This window comes from Simochromis diagramma, unplaced genomic scaffold (genome assembly GCF_900408965.1).
Source record: "Simochromis diagramma unplaced genomic scaffold, fSimDia1.1 OVJJ01000816.1, whole genome shotgun sequence".
NCBI lineage: Eukaryota > Metazoa > Chordata > Actinopteri > Cichliformes > Cichlidae > Simochromis > Simochromis diagramma.
Genome location: NW_024386908.1, coordinates 18,102,329 through 18,125,182, shown reverse-complemented (window position 1 = coordinate 18,125,182; position 22,854 = coordinate 18,102,329). Strand labels below are relative to the sequence as shown.

The 22,854-nt window shown below is 41.3% G+C and overlaps 1 protein-coding gene across 6 annotated transcripts; it reads right to left on the bottom strand.

Annotated features, from left to right (window-relative positions):
* Positions 1 to 492: 492 nt before the first annotated feature.
* Positions 493 to 22,209, bottom strand: LOC120736061 (CD151 antigen-like). Of its 6 annotated transcripts, XM_040036002.1 has the most exons (10): positions 21,335 to 22,209; positions 20,634 to 20,756; positions 20,341 to 20,412; positions 20,139 to 20,255; positions 19,895 to 19,969; positions 19,604 to 19,699; positions 19,059 to 19,169; positions 18,942 to 18,977; positions 18,767 to 18,850; positions 7,054 to 8,057 (listed from the first exon to the last, which is right to left on the bottom strand). In XM_040036002.1, exons 2-10 carry the CDS (start codon positions 20,691 to 20,693, stop codon positions 7,935 to 7,937), a joined length of 774 nt encoding a protein of 257 aa, XP_039891936.1. In that variant the 5' UTR covers positions 20,694 to 20,756; positions 21,335 to 22,209; the 3' UTR covers positions 7,054 to 7,934. The 6 variants fall into 6 exon arrangements, with proteins under 6 accessions (XP_039891941.1, XP_039891936.1, XP_039891935.1 ...); XM_040036001.1 differs by lacking the exon at positions 21,335 to 22,209 and having other exon boundaries at positions 20,634 to 21,243; XM_040036006.1 differs by lacking the exons at positions 18,767 to 18,850; positions 18,942 to 18,977; positions 19,059 to 19,169; ... (4 more) ...; positions 20,634 to 20,756; positions 21,335 to 22,209 and adding exons at positions 8,490 to 8,575; positions 8,667 to 8,711; positions 8,785 to 8,895; ... (3 more) ...; positions 11,272 to 11,343; positions 11,648 to 11,817 and having other exon boundaries at positions 7,073 to 8,001.
* Between the last annotated feature and the right edge of the window lie 645 nt (positions 22,210 to 22,854).

The following is a 22,854-nucleotide window of genomic DNA, read 5'->3' as shown; positions in this document are numbered from 1 at the left end:
TTCCCTGTACAACTCCATCTTATGCATAGCACTTACTACAATAGTTGCATTATATAAAGGGAGATAGAAAGGTGGCTACGGAGCCATCGAATTAGGAGTTAGATTGAAGATAGCTTTGATGGAAATTCCTCTTTGGTCATAGCTAGGAAAGCTGGATGCGAAGGACACAGCAGAGCCTTCCTGTGGCATAGGCAGACCTACAACAGGGTGGATAGGAGCTTTTATTGCTTTATCACATCATTACACGACTTGTCCACAGGTACTTTTTCACATATCTTACACATAACAATTATAGTTTAATCCTTAGAACACAACTCAACAAAAAGTTTGAAATAGTCTCTAAATTTAGGTTACATTTACTTTTATTCACCTTATCCTACTGCTAGCAAAGGGTGCATTTAAAGCAGGCCAGTATGTAACAGTTTAAATTGAAGTTACAAAGATTAAATCTTTAATTCTTTTAAAAACATATTTAAAATCAATATTTGGCACAGCACAAGTCCCATAAATGTAACAGTTTTGACTTTTCACCTAATAAACTCTAAATTTAAGTTTTGTTTTGCTTTTTTTATTCTCCAGAGTTCGGTGGAAACAAGAAGAGAGGTCGCAATCCGTTGCCTGATGGTGTATCTGAAAGACAAAGAAGAGGATCTCTTCAGAGAACAGCTGGTAGGTGAATCTCACATTCTTTTGTGTTATATTTTTTAATGGCACATAAAATACTGACATGTTTCCATTTAACCTACTTGCCAGGATGGTGAAGAACAGTTCCCAGAAGAAGTGGTAAAGGTTGTAGTCACAAGACGTGCAGCAGTCTGGAAGACCTTGAATTGCCTAGAGCGTGTGCCTTAATGATGGGGCTTATATACGCTCTCAATCTGAGCTACCCAAAACAAGTAAAGAACACTCTAGAGCAGGGGTGGGCAATCTCAGTCCAGGGCCGGTGTCCCTGCAGGTTTTAGATCTCACCTTGGGTCAACACACCTGAATCACATGATTAGTTCGTTACCAGGCCTCTGGAGAACTTCAGGACATGTTGAGGAGCTAATTTAGCCATTTAAATCAGCTGTGTTGGTTCGAGGACACATCTAAAACCTGCAGGGACACCGGCCCTCGTGGACTGAGATTGCCCACCCTGCTCTAGAGGTATTCCAGAAGGTATTTCTGGAACTTGATGGACTTAAAGCCAGTCCACGGGTAATGTCTCTTAAGTGCAAACTTCTGTCGTGAAATAAATGTGAATTGGACTGTGGTATTCTGATGTGCCTCTTATGTTTTTGTATGCAGTCCTAGATGAGTGTAGTTTTGAGAGAAGTTCGTAATCCGTATAACCTTAGCTTTGGACTGTTCCGTTGTTGAACATCAAAATCATTTGTCATTTCCTTGATTCTGCGACAAGTTGACCAAGTTTTTTTTCTCTTTTTCACTTCCGGCGCCCCCCGTGTGCGGCAGCCTGTTACAGCAGCTCTGCTCATTCTGAGTTTCTTTCTTTCTTATCTTTTTTCTCGTAATTTTTTATAACTAACGTATTAGTAATTAGACTCTGCAACCATGTTCTACCGCTTTGTGCTAGTCCTGGTCGTTTTTCTCAGTTTATTTCTACTTTTTTCACCCGTGTCTGGGGACCCAGAGCAGAGATCCTTTGTTTACAGTAAGGATCAGCTGTTAGCGCTGCGTCCTGCAGCGGTACTGCCGGCGGACAGACCCGATATTCCCAGCGAGCTGAGGAGGAAAAGACGGGGGTGTCGTGCTGGGAAGGAGCGCCGTCGCCCGAGAAGGAGACGTTATCGACCATCTCTTCCTTCTGTAATTATTGGAAACGTAAGATCTTTGCCCAATAAGATGGATGAACTCATGTCGCTAACCTGGTCACAGAGGGAGTACCGGCAATGTAGCATCATGATGCTAACGGAGTCGTGGCTAACATCGCTAACTCCGGACACAAGCGTGACACTACCGGGATTCCAGCTGCTGCGAGCGGACAGGACCAGAGACAGCGGTAAGAGGAAAGGAGGGGGACTGGCAGTTTTTGTGAACGACAGATGGTGTAACCCTGGGCACATCACTGTAAAAGAGCAACTCTGCAGCAGAGACATTGAGCTGTTAGCCGTTAGCATGCGTCCGTACTACCTGCCCCGGGAGTTCTCGCATGTTATCGCGATAACAGCGTATGTCCCCCCCCTCGGCCAATGCGGATGCAGCCTGTGACTCTCTCCACTCTGTGGTCAGCAGACTGCAAACACAATCACCGAGAGCCCTTCTCATAATATCAGGGGACTTCAATCATGCCTCACTGGACTCCACACTGCCCACCTTCACCCAGTATGTGACCTGCCCAACCAGAGTCAATAAAACACTGGACTTACTGTATGCCAATGCAGAAGAGGCATACAGTTCATCACCTCTCCCTCCCCTGGGCAGATCTGATCACAACCTGGTGCACCTTGTCCCTGTGTATGAGCCCTTAGTGCGCAGGGAGCCACCAGCCACCCGCACAGTACAGAGATGGTCAGAGGAGAGCGAGGAGGCTCTTAAGGATTGTTTTGAGTCGACTGTGTGGGAGGTGATTTGTGATGACCATGGAGAGGACATCGACAGCCTTACTACATGCATTACTGACTATATAAACTTCTGTGTGGATAACACTGTACCTACCAGGACTGTACGGTGTTTCTCCAACAACAAACCTTGGATTACCCCAGAAATTAAAACCGTCCTCAAGCAGAAGAGGAGGGCCTTCAAATCCAGAGACAAAGAGGAGTTGAAAAGGGTGCAGAGAGAGCTGAGGGGACTGATAAGGAATGGGAAGGAGAGCTACAGGCAGAAGATGGAGAACCAGCTTCAACAAAACAACGTTGGTGAAGTCTGGAGAGGCCTCAGAACCATCTCGGGCCACAAACAGCAGAACTCTCTGCCTGGGAGGGATGTGAGATGGGCAAATGAACTGAATCATTTCTTCAACAGATTTGATTCAGCCATGAGGCAGTCTGCAACATCGGCTGCAGACTCACCCACCCCCACTGCTGCTGTTCCACCTCAGACACTTCACACCTCCTCTATTCACCCTGCTCACTCCCCCCCACCCCCAACTGCAGCATCCAATACACACTCAACACAAGGCTCCAGCCTGTCTCTCTCAACCACCCAGGTTAGGAGGGAACTGAGGAGGATTAATGGCAAGAAGGCAGCGGGTCCAGATGGCATCAGCTCGAGGGTCGTCAGGTCCTGCGCGGACCAACTGTGTGGGGTGATGGAGCACCTCTTCAACCTGAGCCTGAGGTTGGGAAGAGTCCCACAGCTCTGGAAAACCTCCTGTGTTGTACCAGTGCCAAAGACTTCACGCCCCAAGGACCTCAACAGCTACAGGCCGGTGGCTCTGACATCCCACCTGATGAAGACCCTGGAGCGGTTGGTCCTGGCTCAGCTTCGGCGCCTAATAAGCTCATCACTGGACCCACTTCAGTTTGCCTACCAGCCTGGCATTGGAGCGGATGATGCCGTCATTCACCTCCTACATCGTTCCCTCGCTCACCTGGAGACCGCTGGAAGCACTGTGAGAATCATGTTCTTTGATTTCTCCAGTGCCTTCAACACCATTCTTCCCTCGGTTCTAAAGGACAAGCTGGTGAACTCTGGAGTGGACCATCACCTCACTACCTGGATCCTGGACTACCTCACCGACCGACCACAGTATGTGAGGACTCAGGGCTGTGTGTCGGACAGGGTCGTCTGCAGTACGGGGGCCCCACAGGGAACGGTTCTGGCTCCGTTCCTCTTCACCATCTACACTGCAGACTTCTCCCACAATTCCACCCAGTGCTTCCTGCAGAAGTTCTCTGATGACTCTGCAATAGTCGGCCTCATCACTGATGGGGACGACAAGGAGTACAGAGGTCTGACCCAAGACTTTGTGGACTGGTGCCAGCTGAACTACCTCCAGATCAACGCCAGTAAAACCAAGGAACTGGTGGTAGACTTCCGCAGGCACAAGCATTCTCCACTGCAACCACTGAACATCCAAGGTATGGACATTGAGGCTGTGGACAGCTACAGGTACCTTGGTGTTCATCTGAACAACAGACTGGACTGGACTCATAACTCAGACGCCCTCTACAGGAAAGGGCAGAGCAGGCTGTACCTGCTGCGGAGACTCAGGTCGTTTGGAGTGGAGGGCCCACTCCTGAAGACCTTCTATGACTCTGTTGTGGCTTCTGCTATCTTTTATGGCGTGGTCTGCTGGGGCGGCAGCATCTCTGCTGGGGACAGGAAGAGACTGAACAGGCTGATCCGCAGGGCCAGCTCTGTTCTAGGATGCCCTCTGGACCCAGTGGAGGTGGTGAGTGACAGGAGAACGGCGGCTAAGCTGTCATCCCTGTTGGACAACATCTCCCACCCCATGCAGCAGACTGTGACAGCACTGAGCAGCTCCTTCAGTGGCAGGCTGTGGCACCCACGGTGTGGGACGGAGAGATTTCGCAGGTCTTTCCTCCCCACTGCTGTCAGACTCCACAATAAAGACTTTAACTGATCAAGCACACACATCCATACATATGCAATAACACTAATGTGCAATAACACTAAGTGCAATAATCCTTTCTGTCATCGTTGTATTTTTTACTCAGTTGTATATAGTATTTGTGTTTGTATTCTATTTTTATCTTATTGTATATTTATTTTATTCTACTGTATATAGTATTTTATTCTATTCTGTACAGTTGTGTACTGTATTTATTCTTATTGTATTCTAATTTTTGCCTCATAACTTTTGCACTGTCCACTTCCTGCTGTGACAAAACAAATTTCCCACGTGTGGGACTAATAAAGGTTATCTTATCTTATCTTATCTTATCTTAAGTTGATACCAATTTAAGTTAATGTTAATGTACATGAAGTACATTTTTTTGCCCAGTCATTTATAATTAAAGGGCTGCTGTAATGTTTCATTTATGTTGTATTGACACAGAAGTGTATTACTTTGTAAATGTTTTGTAATAGAATAATCAATTGGAATAAGTGAAATGGCTATGTGTGATTTTTTTTTTTTTTTTTTTTTTTTTTTTTTAGAAAAGTTACTATAGAAACCTAAACTAATTGGCATGGATAATTGTGAGTAGGATATATGTAAAAACTAATGTAATTTCTCAACTTAATATTACCAGAAATTTGAAATTAATATTAAGTCGCATAAACGTAATTATGCTTTTGGAGGTCAAAGTAAATCATGTTGGTGTGTTAAACCAGTTGAGTTAGCCAAACCTAAAAAATACTTGCTGGATTTACTTAATAATATGCAAAATTTGCAACTTAAAAAGCTGAGTGGAAATTGTTGCCTCAATTTTTTAAGTTGAGCCAACAAAATGTCTTTTAGATAGTGGTTGCTACGTTGTTTCTGACAGTCTGACACTTGCCCTCCTCCTCCTCCTCCTCCTGGCTGCACACACAGGAGTTGGGGATGTTCTCCCAGTCTTTGTAGCTGTGAAACTACAAACAGCAGCAGGAGAAGAAAGAAGGAGGGGGTTTTTTGTTTTTGTTTTCTTTTTTAAAAATAAGGTTTTCATTGAAAGTTGAATACTTCAACTCAAAGTATGTATTTATGGATTAATAATACATTTTGAAATATCAATTTATAACCACAGTTTTCATTATCAATTAAATGAATAATGAATTACATATGAAATGATTTCTCAATGTGTTGAGTCACATTTCAAATTCAAAATTAAAAAAAAAAGATTTTCAAAATCTTTTTTAAAATAGAAAAAAGAAAAATAAGTAAATGGATTCAAACAATAAAGATTTATTTCCAACATTTAAAATGCACGTGGCTCTTTTTGTCCCCCATATGACCTAACAATTTTATCAAGAGGAAGAATCACAAGAGGACAGCTACAGCTGCAGGAGTCATGGCTCACTGAACCTAACTAGCGTTGCTAGTGTATCCTTAGAGGATTATGGGATTGTACTCATTTAGATCTTTGTTTGGTCTGGAAAAATAATTTGCTACTCTACATCTTATTATTTGCCACTGTTTGAGGAAAAAAGGAAGAACCCCAGGTTTCTTTTTAGGGAGGCTGAGGAGTAAAAGATCTGTTCTGAGTCAAGTATTCCTCATCAGAAGCATCAGAATCATCCCTTTTTCACTTCTATAAATCTTTCTACGTTACCTTTGCTGATTTCTTCCTTTAAACCATCAATGTGCCTTTTAGAACACATTCCTACAGGACTGTTCAAAGAAATTTTGCCACAAGACTTCAATTTAAAATCTGATTAATCTCTCTTTAGGAACAGGCTATGCATCACAAGCTTTAAAGTGGCCGTAATTAAATCATTAATTGACCTTGTTATCTTAGCTAATTATAGACCAATTTCTAAGTTTACTTTTACTTACAGAGTTCCTCGCACCACAGAAACATTATTAGTGAAGGTTATTATTAATGTTCTTATGGCCTCTTACGGTAGGCTCATCAACTCAGTATTGGAGTTCCACAGGGTTCGGTGGTAGGATCAATACATTTTATAGCATACGTGCATCCCTTCTGCAATATAATTAGAAAAAACTGCATAAATTTTGATTGCTATGCAGATGACACTGTGCTGTATTTATCTATGAAGCCAAATATAGAATTCTGCAGATTAAACTAAAAGCTTATCACAAAAAACCTGGTTCACTTTTAATTGCCTACTTTTAAATTCAGACATAAATTGAGGTTTATTGCACTCAGTAATAAAAATCTTGGAAACAGGATCTCTAACCAGATATTTACTTTAGATGGCAATTAGATGGGTCCAATAACACTGTGAGAAATTGTAGATCTCTTGTTTGCCAGCATATGTCGTTCAGCGCACTTATTAAACACATTAATTTGCACAATATTTCTAAAATTTGAAGCATCGTGTCTCATGGTGATGTGGTAGAATGAGTTCATAGACTTATTTGGTTTTTATTATTTCGCTCATATTTGCATCTCTCGAATGGTTCAATTAAATTCAAAGTTTATACGCAAATATGAGAAGGATCATATCTTAAAGACTTCACATAACATATTATGCTAACAGAGCAGTTCAGTCTCAGACTGCAAGCTTCTCAGCTCACCAAGTTCTACTATAACCTTTGTCTAGTAACAGTCAACAAAAATGCAATGAGAATAAGTTCCTTTTTTGTACAACAGAAGAAGATTTCACACAGACACAGACTTTCTTTTGTCACCATTTAATCCTGTAAAACCTTTAGATTTACAGTTTACATCAGAAGAATCAAACACAAAGAAGACACTAAAAATACCAAAAAAATATACAGAAATATTTCCCTTTATAAACATTTTTACAAGTAGCTGCATCAACACAGTTCTCAGTTTTCAAAATATAACTTAACTGTCTTTGTATTACTAAGAAACTTCACATGAGGTAGAAAAGGAATGTGGCTTTTAATTTCATCAAATGTTACCATAGCAAACAGAATTAGTAACAGTAACATTGCATTCTAGAAACATAACAGGTCACATGAGTCAAAGGTGTCAGTGAGCAATAATTTGGCTGGGAATGGTCTCAAGACTGCATAGTAGGTGGCTAATAGCTGGTGTTGTAAGCCATCACCTCTGTTCAGCTTTGGAAATCGCTAGATTCAGTTATTTTTCCTTTTTAGACATTTTCTCATTGTTAATGTGATGAAAATAAGGATTTCTGATAAAGGTTGAATTAAAAGAGTCCAGTCAAATGTTAGACGTTTTCATTTCAATTTAAGATTATTAAGTATCGTTTTTCAAGTCGCTTGAAACTGATGATCTCAGTTTAGACAACTTCATCATGAAGACATAAGGCACAATGATATAAACCTCAACCAAATATGTCATTTTCAAATTCAAGAAAACAGACTCGACAGGGCTCCAGAAATCTGTGCACCAAGCTAGCAAAAGAAAAAAAACTCTGTCATACTTTGACTAGTATGGTGGAGGTTTGCACATCTCGTTGTATTTTGGTGGTCTCGTGAGGATCATCATGGTGTGGCTGTTGAAGCGATACAGGTGGTACACCATGATGGAGGAAAGAATCACACCAAGGAGCTATTGGGGAACACAGGAAGAAAAGTTAGGCATCAGGTTTTATTTAAGGTTAAATTTTAATGTTATTAAATTCTTTTTTTACTTTTTGGAATTAGATTTTGTACTAGTTTCCTTTTTGTTCAGAAACAGATGCTATCATTTTTCAGCATGTCAAAGGTGGGGGTATCAAACTTTGCTGAAAACAAATTTAAAACAGATTTGACTCCCAATATCTGACCACAAAAACATCTCTGCCTGATGGTAAAAAAGCTGAATTTCTCCCCACTGTGGCACAGGATCTAAGGACCTCACAGTCAACAAAAAGTTATAACCCTAATTTTAGATGTGAATAATAAATAGTGACTAACAGTGACTAAAAGGAGAGAGTGCAGATTTTAAGTTATAGAGCAGGCATTTATGCTGCTGAATCCTTAAATAAGTGATAATACTCACAGCTAGAATAGCCAGAGTGAAGCTGATTTGTTGATGTTGATTTTGTTAGTAAACTGGATGTGGTCCATGATGGTGGGAAAGCAGGTCTGAAAATAGAAGGAAAAATGAAAACTGTTAGTTTCTGTCATGGACACACAAATGATTTAAGCTTTTTCAAAATGGTGCTGGGTCGCTCACCTTAGTGTAGACGGACTTTCTCTGCCGTGTTAAAATCTGGTAAAGCTGCAAAAATAAAGACGTTACAAACTGTGACACACTGAATAGAAGTGAAGCGAGCGGGTGCGCCGATGCTTACGTTTTTTCTCAGAGTCTGACACTTGCCCTCCTTCTCCTCCTCCTGGCTGCACACACAGGAGTCGGGGATGTTCTCCCAGTCTTTGTAGCTGAACAGACCACAGCAGTGAAACTACAAACAGCAGCAGGACAAGAAAAAAAGAGGAGAGTTACTCATCTTCAGGAGGATGAGACGACAGCTGGAAGCAGACTATAAAAAGTATGTGTGAGGGTTTTTTGTTCAACTTTTAAAAAAAACAACAACAACAACAACAAATTCGAGACAATGATAATGTATCAAATTACTTGTGGACAGTTTACTCACTCTTATTCTGAAAGCTTGCCTGCTCCTAACCATTAACTGTGTATAACACAGAGACCTACAGTGATGGGAAAAAGAAAACACGTCTTCTGTCAGTTCCAAGGTTTTACATATCAGGACTTAAAATGCATCTAACCCAGGGTCTTCATTTATAAAAATTACATCAAAATGCTTGAGTGCTGTGTGAAAAACTAAGAACACCCACCGTTTAGTATCATGCTGCAATAACTGGCAAACATTACTTGTTGCAGTCTTTCCATATGGTTTTATTAGTCTCTCACATCGCTGTGGAGGAATTTTGGTCAACTGTTCTGGTTAACTTCATTAACAAGTTCATTGATGGTTGTGGAGACAGCTCTCTGGAGGTCCCACAACACCATTTCAGGCAGGTTGGGGTCTGGACGTTGACTGGACCATTACAGCACCATGGCTCTTTGCTTTTTCAGCCATTCTGTTATAGACAAGCTGTTGTGCTTGGGATCATTGTTCTGATCATACTCGGACATACGTGGACAGATAGCCTCACATTACACTCTAGAAAACTTTGGTATACAGAGGAGTTCAAGGTTGACTCAGGCACTGTAAGTTGACCAGATCCCATGGCTATAAGATTAGCCCAGTTGTTATGAGGTTTTAATGCTGATATGATGTCTTTAGTTTGGACCAAACGTGCCACTGTTCATTATGACCAAAAATCTCCACTTTGTTCTCGGTGGTCCGAGAACAAAGTGGAGGTTGCAAACCTAAACTTTGCTGCCATGTTTTTCATTTTAGAGAGAAAAGACTTCCTCCTGGCAACTCTTAAAGTCACTTGTTCAATCTTTTTATAATTGTACTGTCATGAACTCTTTATTCATGACAGCAGTAAGAGTTAAGTTTATTGTCACACACTCTAACATAGTTTTGTTGAATAAATAATGGCACAATGTCATATGTCATGTTTCATAGTTCACCTGAAGTTTTTTTTTTTTTTACCTAATATTAAGACCTGCTAAGAGGAAGATTACAAGTATTATGTCCTGATAGACAAAACCTTCGACTTTAAAGAGGGTTTACTTTCATTTTCCCATGACTGTAGCTCGGGAATAAAGCCAACACTCAAGGGCCCTAAATTCACATTAAAAAATATAACATCTAAATAATGAAAATTAAAAAACAAAATAAGATATTTAAAATAAATAAAGAGACAACCCTGAGCAGGTTAGAATATCTTACCTGTTTCTGAATGTCCACAGCCATGTTCCTCACATCCTTTCGAGATTTGTCCAGAGGAACAAACTTGCGGAATCTCTCCTCCATTCTGCCTTTGACCTGCAAACATGAAACATTTTTATATCACAAATTAAATTTATAGGATACAAAAATGTTTAATGTAGATAGATCATCATTAAAAAACATCTGACATTTCAAGGTAATGAAAATGTGTCTGTATTAACTGAGTTGACTTTAAAGTACATATTTAAAAAACATTTCCAGTTAAATCAAATCAAATACTTTTATGTACTTGACTCCAAGCATCCTGTCCTTACCTGAGGATAAGAGCTGGCAGCAGGGATTCCAGTCATCAGCATCAACAGACATCCTGTGAACATGAACACCAGGAACTGCAGAGAGGTACACAAAGACTTTTAATCTGATATCTTCAGTATGTGGAATTACTGAAATTACTTTACCCTGACCACTTTCACAAACATGTTGAGGCTTCAAAGTCACATTTCAGAAACACATCATTGAAGCGACACTGTTACATCATCATTATTTATGGTTTTATAAGGAAGAAAAATAAGACAGTGCTGATCAGCTGGACAGTTCTAACACTCATAGTCCTCAAACTATTTTTCACAGCAGCTCATTTTAGCGCATTCGGAGCTAAATGGCTTCATTTAGGTTGATGAACAATTTCTTTTCTTTATTAAGTCAATGAGATTGTTGGCAGCTAAATGACTAAACTTTCATTCTGAGGTTGTGGAGATCTTTGTGCTCACCATGATCAGGGCCACTTTGCTCTCCTTGTGGGCTCCGTAGGCTCCCAGTACAGCAATCATCATGGTGATGAAACCAATGATGTAGACAATGAAGAGTTTGGTAGCGTGACCCTCCAGCTGTGGACAGAAGTGTCACGAAAAGGTTAATGGGCTTTGTCTATTTGTTCCCACATGTTACATTTATGTTTGAATGTGTCCTCACGTTGTATCCTCCTTGAATGTTCATGAAGAACTGGCACCACAAAGCGAGGAGGATGACAACTCCACCAACAACCTGAACAAAAAGAAACAGTCTGGTTAGAGCTGCTGGATCCTTTAAACACAACCAGGACATGAAATGACTGCACAGCCACACACGTGGACGAGCACAACAACAAACTCTGAAAGTAAGAACAAACATGTCGAGTTGATGTCGGTTTATTTTACTCTTCTAAGCTTCGGTTTCATTTAATTGTAAAAAAGGAGGCAAATGTGGTTGTTTTTGACTGCTGCGTCTGCCTGCTGACTGGTTGAAGTCTTTAAGGAGATTCTGGATTAAAGTCTGCGATTATCATTTGCTAAATAATCTCTTTACTCACCATGAAGAATATGTTGAAGACAGTGAAGATGTGTTTGAGGCAGATGTTGATCTGAGCCATGTTTGCAGCTGGAAAATGCAGTCAAAATAACAGTACTGTTCCCAAAGTCCAGATGAGCTCCGACTGCAGCGAAGTGAAGTGAGAGGAGAGCAGCTGAGTGAGCTGCTTTTAAGGGTTTCAGGGCTTTGCTGGGCGGGACGTCCGGTATGTTAGAGGTGGAAACTTCTGTGGAATGCTTGATTAGGAAGGGGAGGTTGAACGCAGGGTCTCCCTCCTTCCAGTTAAATCCAGTGGAAATAGTTGTTGCTGTGAACAGGGAGGGAAGCTGTTCAAAGACTGGCTGGAGTGGAGGAGAGGGCGGTGTTATGCCCCGTTTAAAACAATCCAGATGTGGAGACACGATTCCTTTTAGTTTCATGAGAATCTGTCGTCAGCAGGAGGAGCCGACTTACTGAAAGTCAGTTTATTGTTCTACAGTTTAAAGTAGATTTTACTGCATCTGCACACAATGTACTCAGATTTAAGTGAGATTATTTAGAGGATGATCTAACACAAGCAGTTACATCCTTTGTATATCCACATCTGCAGTTTTTGAAAGCAGTATGATTCCTGCACTCAAATACAGATTAGATTTACTCCCCCTTATTACTTTTATAGTTGCATCTATTAAAATTTTGTTTTCTTTATTTTTTTTACGTAAGTTTTTACCTTTGTGTCTTTGTCGTTTTTGTGCATATCACACTTGATTCTTTTATGATTCTAATCATTTTCATTGTGGAATAATTCGACATTTGAGCTCCAAGAGCCCTTTTGCCTCGAGGTGAACGAGCTGTCAGACAGAGCAAAGCAATGCAAACACTACCCTCCAATGAGTCCCACGTCACTGTTTTGCAGAAATCTGTAATTTGGGAAAAATACATGAAAAAATGTGTCATTATTGCCTCGTTAAGCCATGGAAAAATTCAAGTGTTCTTATAATGTCCCGTGTTTAAACTCGCACAAATGCAAAATTTTACATTGCACAAGACAACTAGTGATAATTTCTGAATGATGTAGAGCTGAATTTCACTATGTTAAAAGAACATATAGAGTACTTTTTAACATGAAATTCTCTTTCACAAAAATAAAGAAAATGCTGTTTTCACTCATGTTGGATTGAACAAATATAACAATCTGTGCCACAAAAAATTAAATTATCAGTAGATTATCTTTAGGGTCCTGGGTCTGAGGACCCAGAGCTCATGCATCATTTTTGGGTTTAAGGAAAATTATTAGTTTACTGGTCTTTCTGGATCATTTGTGGCTGTTTGTGTGTGTGTGTGTGTGTGTGTGTGTGTGTGTGTGTGTGTGTGTGTGTGTGTGTGTGTGTGTGTGTGTGTGAGTGAGAGAGAGAGAGAGAGAGAGTTTTGCTGCCACACCAGGCCTGGAGAGTCTCCCGTGAGTCCCACCTCTGAGTCAGACACACCTGAGGATAATCCTACTTAAGAGAACAGTGGAGAGGTAGTTGGCGTGGGATCATTACACTAACACAGTTAGTTAGTTCACAGTTGTTTCCTGTTGGAATGCTTAAAGTGTTTTTGTTGGCCGGTAGATGGGGCTGTACTCACTGTGGCATCTCTTGTTTCCAGGTGAATTGCGGAAACGTGTGGAGGGAGCAGCACACTGTTGTACACATGCATCGAGGAGGACAAAACATCGCCACGTATCAAGGAGAAGAATCACGGCATGTGGACTGGGAACACATGCACTGCGGATTGTTGGCACTGTTTCATAGTTTCTTTTCATTGTAAATAAACACACTTTTTCCATTCAAAAAGTTATGCATTTGGGTCCTCCTTCAACTATCCTTGACCATTGTCTAATTAAAGGTCATTTCATCTGAGGAGTTTTGCAAACTAACGTTCCTGTGTACATACGGCACGGGGGGGTGTTAGTAATATACTGCTGCAGCAGGGAAGCCTTGGAGACTCCAGGATGAAGAGTGCACATTTTAAAGCAAAGGATCTTCCCCAGATATGTTTTTAGCTGCTTGTTCTTCCGAGTGACCACCTTTTCCCTGTCTGTAACCAGGCTGACAACCCTGACCGCAGTGGCTTTGGGCCTTGGATTCCAGGCCGGAGTTGTGTCCTCAGCCTGTAGTCTGACTTGGAGGAAGAAAACTAAATCTTGTGGACCCCATTGCAGTGTGAGTGTGGTGGTTTCTTACTGGTCATTATTGGAGCTTAACACCTTCTTGTACAGCGGCCCTTTGGGGCCGTACGTAACATTAGCATAGTTTATTTCGTGCAGTAGGCGCCCGATGAATCACAGATATCTACCGTTTTAAGAGGATAATAAACATAATTTTAAGGATCCTGTATGCTCTGTGTAATATGGATAACTGGAATAACTGTAGCATTAGAGCAGAAGGTACCTTCATCTGACAGTGCTGATCCCGATAAGTATGAAGACACCGTGACTTTGGGAACAGGTAGAAAATATTCTTCAGAGTTGAGCCATTTAAATAATTTATGTGTAGTGTAAAATATAAACACGCAGAGAAGACAGAGGAGATGTGATAGTCTAAATCACATCAAGACATTCAGAGTATATCCGGAGGTAGCCTAATTTATTTCAGCCAATCACGACAAACAGTTTATACTGTGCATCAAAAACTGTTATGTAATAAAACTGTTTAAAATTAAATTGAATTAAATCCTCCACTGTGAAAAAAGTAGGTGAGGTTTGTGTTTATGCAGGGGCAGGGCATAAACTCATAATCCTAGCAGTCACATGCAAAGTTTTAAGGCGTGGGGCAACCACCTGTCATGGGAACCCAAACTTCAATAGAAGAGTAGTAAATTTAGGTCAGAGTAATATCACGTCTTTTACCAGTTTTAATTTAGCTTTGATATAAAGTGAGTAAATATTTATTTGTATTTTATATAGATAAATTACTATACATACTTGTAATTTCACACTGAATTTCTGTTATTACTGCCGCCCACCTGCACTATCTATACACACAACTAGGATGCCCTGACCAGCACTTTGTGCCCCGTAAACACAAAAGTTGCCAGGAGAGCTGCACACAAGACAAGTTAGCATTTTTACATGGTTAGTGGTTTAGATTGTTACACTCCAATTTTTCCATTAAAACAAGACAGATTGAGGATGCCTCTCTCTGGATGCTGCCGTGGCCCGTGACCTTTCTCTACTAACCAATTACTAAGAATACAATAACTTCCTTTTTTAAACAAACGTCAGTGAAACAGAACAAGATTTTAATGCAACACAGATTTTCTTTTCTTATCTTTTAATCCTGTAAGACATTTACATTTACAGTTTGCACCAGAAGGATTAAATATTACACAAAGAAGACTCCAAAAATAATTTAAAAAAATACAGAAATATTTTCCTTTATAAACATTTTTACAAGCAGCTGCATTAGCACAGCCCTCAGTTTTCAAACTACAATCCTCAAATTCTCTGAGCTACTAGCAAGCGCCACGTGACGTAACAAGGGAATGTGGCTGTTCTTTTATCCAGTGTTATCATGACAACAGAATCAGTTACATTAATGCACGGTCTGATATTGTCATGTTGACATTGTTCCTGGATCAGCAATACTAATTTGAGTCCTGGTTTAACATTCCAAGTAACCAATCACATTGTAGTGATGTCATCACTGTCACTTTTGGCGTTGCTTTTTGAATCATTTTACGGACTTTCAGTAGATACACCTGTGGTATCACTTAGAAGTTCCTGCACCACTATCGTTCTCGAGTTATGGCATTCACAAACTTGAGTGTCCACACCGTCTGCCCGCCCAGCAGCATTAGGATAATACCCGATCAGCCTTTTATGACTGAGGGCTAACAACATGCAGTGCACCAAGGTAGCTAAAGAAAAGAAGTCCATTGTATTTTGACTAACATGCTGGGGCGTTGTGCAGCTCCTTGTATTTTGGTGGCATCAAGGAGATCATGATGGTGGGTCTGTTGGGGTAATACAGCTGGTGGATCATAATGGAGGACAGAATAATGCCAAGTAGCTGTAGGGGAACACAGGAAGTTTAGTTAAACATCTGGTTGTCTTCAAGTTTTTGTTTTTAAAGTGAACCAATATTAGTGACTAAGCTGCTACATGTTTACCCAGAAGATTTTTTTTTTTTTTTTTGACTGAAGAAGATTTGAGTAATAATTTAATTTTTGTTCTGCAATAGATACCATACCTTTCTAACTTTGAACATGGAGAATTCAGACTTTGTTGGCACATATTTACCCACAAATTTATTGGGTGGGTAGTGGGAGGTGAGAGACTCAAGAGTGACCTTGGTCTTCCTCCCATTAGGGCCTACATGGATGACATGACCATTACAACAACAAAACCATGTACTAGGCGATTGCTACAGAAGCTCCAGGAAAACATAGAATGGACAAGAATGGAGTTTAAGCCAAGTAAACCTCGCAGAATCTCCATCATAAAAGGAAAACTGACAGCCGAGCAATTCTATATCAGTGGAGAACCAATTCCAACAGTCTTAGAGAAGCCCATAATGAGCCTGGGATGGTGGTATAATGCAGACCTCAATGATACGTGGCAACTAAAACAACTAAGGCTTAAATTGGCTGACGACCTCCAGCGGATTAACAACACTGCACTCCCAGGAAAACTGAAGCTCTGGTGCTTCCAGTTTTGGTTATTACCCAGACTACTGTGGCCGTTGACAATGTACGAGGTCTCATTCAATCATGCCAATCGACTAGAGGCTAGTGAGATCCTACTTTAAGAAGTGGCTCAGACTCCCCAAGTGCCTCAGCAGCATTGGACTCTACAGCGACAGGATACTGTCATTGCCTATCCCTAGCCTGGTTAATGAGTTTAAATGTGCAAAAGTGAGGCTTGAGATGTCACTCACGGACTCCCGGCACCCCATAGTGAGAGGCAGTGCTCCCACCCTAGCAACGGGGAGTAAGTGGACCCCAGCCACATCTGTGCTACAGTCGAAATCCACTCTTCAGCATTGTGACGTGGTGGGTCACGTCCAACAGGGTAGAGGAGGATTTGGTCTTAGCGCAGTAACACCTCGGTGGGAACAGGCATCTGTAACCGAACGTTGGAAAATGGTAGTGGAGGAGGTGCGACGACAGGAGGAAACAGCCAGACATGCCAGAGCCGTGGCACTGGCCAAACAGGGTCGCTGGATGAATTGGGAAAGTGTGGAAAAGAGGAAACTCTCATGGTTTGAAATCTGGGGCATGGAGTCTAATAGACTAAGTTTCATCATCCGAGCGGCATACGATGTGCTACCTTCCCCAATAAATCTGCAGGTGTGGTTTGGAAAGGACCCATCCTGCCCCCTGTGTATAGTCCCAGCCACACTAAAGCATATCTTGGTTGGTTGTAGGACTAGCCTTACTCAGGGCAGATACACATGGAAACACAACCAGGTTCTCAGGTGTCTAGCCAAGAAAGTTGAGTGCAAAAGAAAATCCATTAATGCTCAACCTTTCACGAACCAAGAGGAGCGTCAGTTTTCATCAACATTTGTCCAGGAAGGAGACAAACCGAGGACAAGCCCCTCAAACCCAGACCTGGGCCCGCTGAAGGCCGCCAGGGATTGGCAGATGCAAGTGGACTTGGACCAGAGGCTATTTTTTCCCACAGAGATCGTAACAACTACTTTGCGACCAGACCTCGTCCTTTGGTCTAACTCCCGAAAACTTGCGTATGTCATTGAGCATACGCAATGCTCAATGACATTGACATTGAGGAAGCGTTTGAGCGTAAGAAGCTGTGCTATGCCAACTTGGCACCTGAGGCAGAGCACAGAGGCTGGAAGATCAAGGTGCGCCTGGTGGAAGTGAGGTGCAGGGGCTTTATTACCAGTACAACAGCAAAACTGCTTAGAGAAACTGGGATCAGAGGACGGGCGCAATGGCAGGCTATAAGAGATCTAGCTAACACTGCTGAGAGGACCAGTCACTGGCTATGATTAAAAAGGGCTGACATCACTTGGGCAGCTAAGGCAGTCAGCTAACCAGGAGAGAAAAGAAATATTCCGCTCTTCTCCTCTCTGCTCTTCTTCCCTTTTCTGGGAGGCAGTGGGGAGGTAGAGCGTATAGCCCGATGCGGCAGGGAGGTGTGGGAAGCCAGATTGGCTGCCCCCCTTCCAGCTCTTCTCTCTACTCTCTCCTATCTTGTCCCTTTTGTCTTACTTCTCTCTATCACCTTTTCTATCCCTTTGAAGAAGTTAGGCCCAATAAATGCTAAAGAGGTAAGTATTATTTCTCAGTTGCAGTGAATTGATAAAAAGAAAATATAGGAAACTAAACAGAAGAAAGAAGAACAGAAATAACAATTTAACATAAACCAGTGACACACTCCAGGGCCTGATCAACCCTGGCAGGGCCTCCTTGGATGAGGGTGTCTAGTGAGAAAGGCCGAAAGACCTGATGAATGCAAGGTCCACTACTGATGATGTGTCCCAAATTTAAAATGATAATCTAGATCGATCTCTAACCCCTAAACCTAACCAAGAAAGGAAAATGGCAGATTAGTCTGGGTAAAAGACCGAAAGTTGAGGCAAAGTTTCTGGGCTGCCTTTCCTCATAACAGCCATCCCTCAAGAGTCTCTCCATCTAAAGCAAAGCATTATCAGGGACTGTAACATCTAGTCCTTTTAACTGAACTATATATGGACTTTTTGAATGTTAGGTGCCTGAATCATCACCCCCTTCACCACCATGCTGATGGTTAATATAAGGTGTTTTTTTTTCCAATGTGCCACTTTCCATTATGACCAGAAATTTCCATTTTAGTCCCAAAGTATCGTCTTTCTCAAATTGTAAAGTCATGAACTTTATTATTTAAGTTGTTAACAGGCGTCTGTAGAATTTGACTGTAGTTTGTGGGATTTTTGAACTTCCATCCACTCCTAGTCAAATCGTTTCCTTGTGTTTAAACACACCTAATTGTCCCAAAACAGTAAACTGCTTTTATAGAGGTGCTCGCACTTTCTGATGATCAGCCCTGCATTTGATTGGCAGCAGAGGCTGCTACCTGCCCTGGCAGAGAATGCAGATTGCAAATTGTAGAGTGGACATTTACACTATTGAATCCTTGATTAATACTCACAGCTAGAATAGCCAGAGTGAAGCTGACCACAAGTATGATGTTGTAATGAAACTGGATGTGGTCCATGATGGTGGGAAAGCAGGTCTGAAAATAGAAGGAAAAATGAAAACTGTCAGGTTCTGATATAAACTGAGAGATGATTTAAGCTTTTTCAAAGTGGGGCTGGGTCGCTCACCTTAGTGTAGACGGACTTTCTCTGCAGCATGAAAGTCTGGAAAAGTTACAGAAATAAAGACGTTACAAACTTTGACACACCGTGACCAGTGAAGCGAGTGGGTGCATCGATACTCACGTTGTTTTTGACAGTCTGACACTTGCCCTCCTTCTCCTCCTCCTGGCTGCACACACAGGAGTCGGGGATGTTCTCCCAGTCTTTGTAGCTGAACAGACCACAGCAGTGAAACTACAAACAGCAGGAGAAGAAAGAAAGAGGAGGGTTACTCATCTTCAGGAGGAACACAGAGGAATTCATGGTCCACTCAGTGACTGTTGTATTGTGTTAACTCACACCTGACCAACAAACTGCCAAAGCTTCTGCTTTTATAGAAGTGCTCACACTTATTAATGATTAACTAATCAAGTGCATTAGAAACAATAAGGACTTAGTTTACTTTTACACAATTTAACTTAGTTCTTTTTATATAAACAAAGGCACCATACGGTGTAATATGTCTCGTTTGACATCACATCTGAGGTTATTTTTAAGTGATTATAAAACCCGCCAAGGACCACATTGCATTTCTTAAACAGTGGATACTTTATTTTTTCCATGACTGTAGCTTTTGGTTAAACATTAAATATAAATGCAGGAAAATAAAACAGGTGGCAATATCTTACCTGTTTCTGAATGTCCTCGGTCATGTTCCTCACGTATGTCGAGGATTTGTCCAGAGGCACAAGCTCGCTGAATGTCTCCACTCCGATGCCTCTGAGCTGCAAACATAGACATTATGTTTACATCGATTAGATTTACATAGTAAAACTTTTAAAAAGTATCTTAAGGGTTCAGGTAATGGTAAAAAAAAAAGAGTTTATATGTGTTGATGATTATAATAATGTAAAAAAGGTTTATAAGTCTGTCTTCATGTCAAATGATTCGACTCCACAGCAGCACATCCTGGCCTTTACCTGAGGATGTATGATGGCAGCTTGGATTCCAGTTATTAACATCAGCCAACATCCAATGACCGTGTACACCAAGGACTGCAGAGACATGCAGGGATACTTTTAATCTAATATCTTTCATCTTTGGGGCTTAGTAGAAATCAGAGTGATGGAATTATAACTTTTACAGCATTCTGAACTAAATGGCTTCATAAGATTTATTGAATCATTTCTTTTCTTTAATTTAATGAGTGGAAAATGTAATCACCGTGATCAGGGCCACTTTGTTCTCCTTGTGGGCTCCATAGGCTCCCAGCATGGTGATCATTATGGTGATGCAGCCCACGATGAAGAGGATGAAGAGTTTGGTGGCACGACCCTCCAGCTGTGGACAGAAGTGTCACGAGAAGGTTAATGGGCTTTGTCTATTTGTCTCCACGTGTTGCATTTATGTTTGAATGTGTCCTCACGTTGTATCCTCCTCGAATGTTCATGAAGAACTGACACCACAGAGCGAGGACGATGGCCACTCCACCAACAACCTGAACAAAAAGAAACAGTCTGGTTAGAGCTGCTGGATCCTTTAAACACAACCAGGACATGAAATGACTGCACAGCCACACCTGTGCACGAGCACAACAACAAACTTTGAAAGTAAGAAACAAACATGTTGAGTTGATGTCGGTTTATTTTACCCTTCTAAGCTTTGGTTTCATTTACATGTAAAAAAGGAGGCAAATGTGGTTATTTCTGTTTTACTCACCATGAAGAATATGTTGAAGACGGTGAAGATGCGTTTGAGGCAGATGTTGATCTGAGCCATTTTTGCAGCTGGAAAATGCAGTCAGAATAACAGTACTGTTCCCAAAGTCCAGACGAGCTCCGACTGCAGCGAAGTGAAGTGAGAGGAGAGCAGCTGAGTGAGCTGCTTTTAAGGGTTTCAGGGCGCCTCACACAGAGAGGCGTCATGGATATGTTGGATATGGAAACTTCCAGGGAATGGATAGAGAATACAGGAATCATATTTAAGAACTTCCTCTTTGTTTTTCCAGGGAACCTAGTGGAGATCACTGGGTTCGGAACAAAGGGCGGTGGAAAAATGAGTCATTCAACAGGAGAGGCTGCTTACTGTAAGCCAGCTTACTGACACAGCACCTGAATAAAATGTATTCCGTTTTTTGGGGTTTTTTTAATAAGAAATGTACGTTTCATAGGTTGTAAGTATATTCTCCTGTAATCCCAAAATAAAAATGTTTTGGGATTGAAAATTCTTTAGGTTATTTAAGTATAATGATTAAATAACAGACATCAGGGCTTTTATTACACTATTTTCTGGTTCAAATGTCTTTTAACTTCAGGAGTTTCACAACCTGAAACAACGGAATGAAACAAAGACACATCTGAACATTAAATCATAATTTTTAACATCTCATAGTCAAGCTTTTTGCAGCACCTGACACTCACCTAAACCTGGGTCATCCGTGGCACTAACATGACAGAAGGCTGAGTGAGGAAGATAGCATTTTACAGCATTTGGAAATGGAGTCATACTCTGCTGTCAGGGGATGAGGTGGAAGAAGGTCAGATATTGGAAGCAAGAACATGGAAGCTCAAAGGAGGACATAGATGAGGACCCTGAGCAGAGTTAAAGTGGCGACACCCAAATATCATTATGGATCAGCTAGGGATCTGCCAGCCTGTGTGAGGTTTATCCTCTGAGCAGGGATGGTGTGACAGCAGATCACACTGTCCCTTCTCAGGCTCATCAAAAGCTAGCTTTGGCCTTCTTCCACCTCACCTTCTAATGTCTGGAGGTCTGACGCTTCTTCTACATATTCATTCTTCCGTCTGCTTCCTGACGCGTGGATACAGGTTGATGTTCGGCAGACTGAAGTAGCTTTGTTGCATTTTGTTTAAGAGGTCCCAACTTCGGTGGGACAGTGGACGTGCTGTCCTTCTCCTCGTTCTTTACAGTGACAGTCAGTAACACAAAGACAATGATATTCAACTAAAAAACAACAAATAGTCTGAGGTAAGGCAAATACACAGCATTTGTGACATGAAATATGAAGAGAAGATGGGGGAGAATTCGTACAACACGCAGTTGTGTAAAAACAGAAACTGTAAAGACGTTAGAAAATAACTGTAAACTGCTACGTCCACACTAGCCCGGATAGATTTTTCGTCTGAAAATGCTCCGCGTCCACACTGGCGTTTTCACAGAGTTGTGCGTCCACGTTGAAACGACCGAAAACTCTTACGTTCCAGTACTGCGCATGCGTGAAACGCAAGATGATTCGGCCTGCCTCATTTCTGTATGCCGTTTATTTACTTTGCGGCTCTTTGAAACGTCGCGGCAAAATGTCGAGGAAAAGCACCGAGTTTTTTAAATGGACTAACAATGAAGTGGAGTTTTTGCTGCGAGTAACACAAAACTACAAAGTTGGCAAAGCGAGTGAGAATTAAAGAATTTGAAGAAAAGCTATCTGGAGCATGTACAGACTGATATTAACCTTTAATAGGGCTGTCAAAATTGAGAGCAAAAAAAAAAAAACAACTGCTGTATAATGCCCTCCACTCTCTTTAATTGGTCACATGACTGCATCACATGACTAACATGCGTCATCATTTTCAAATGTCTTCTTTCGGTGCCCACACATAAGCATAAGTCTTCAAAATGTATGCGTTTTCGAGAGCATTTTGAAAACGCCGTCCCAGTGTGGTAGTGATGGGATTTCCGGCTCTTTTTAGAGAACCGGATCTTTCAGCTCGACTCATTAAAAAGAGCCGGCTCTTTCGGGTCCAAACCGGCTCTTCAGATTGTTTTGTTGCTTTAATTAATTTATTATTAACAATAATATAAAATTATGCACAAAACGAATTACTAATGTAAAAAAAAAGTGGTTTTATTTATATATGTTTATATATAAATATAAGCGGTGGCCCCTCGAGACAAAGCACATACAAACTCCAAAACATTTCTA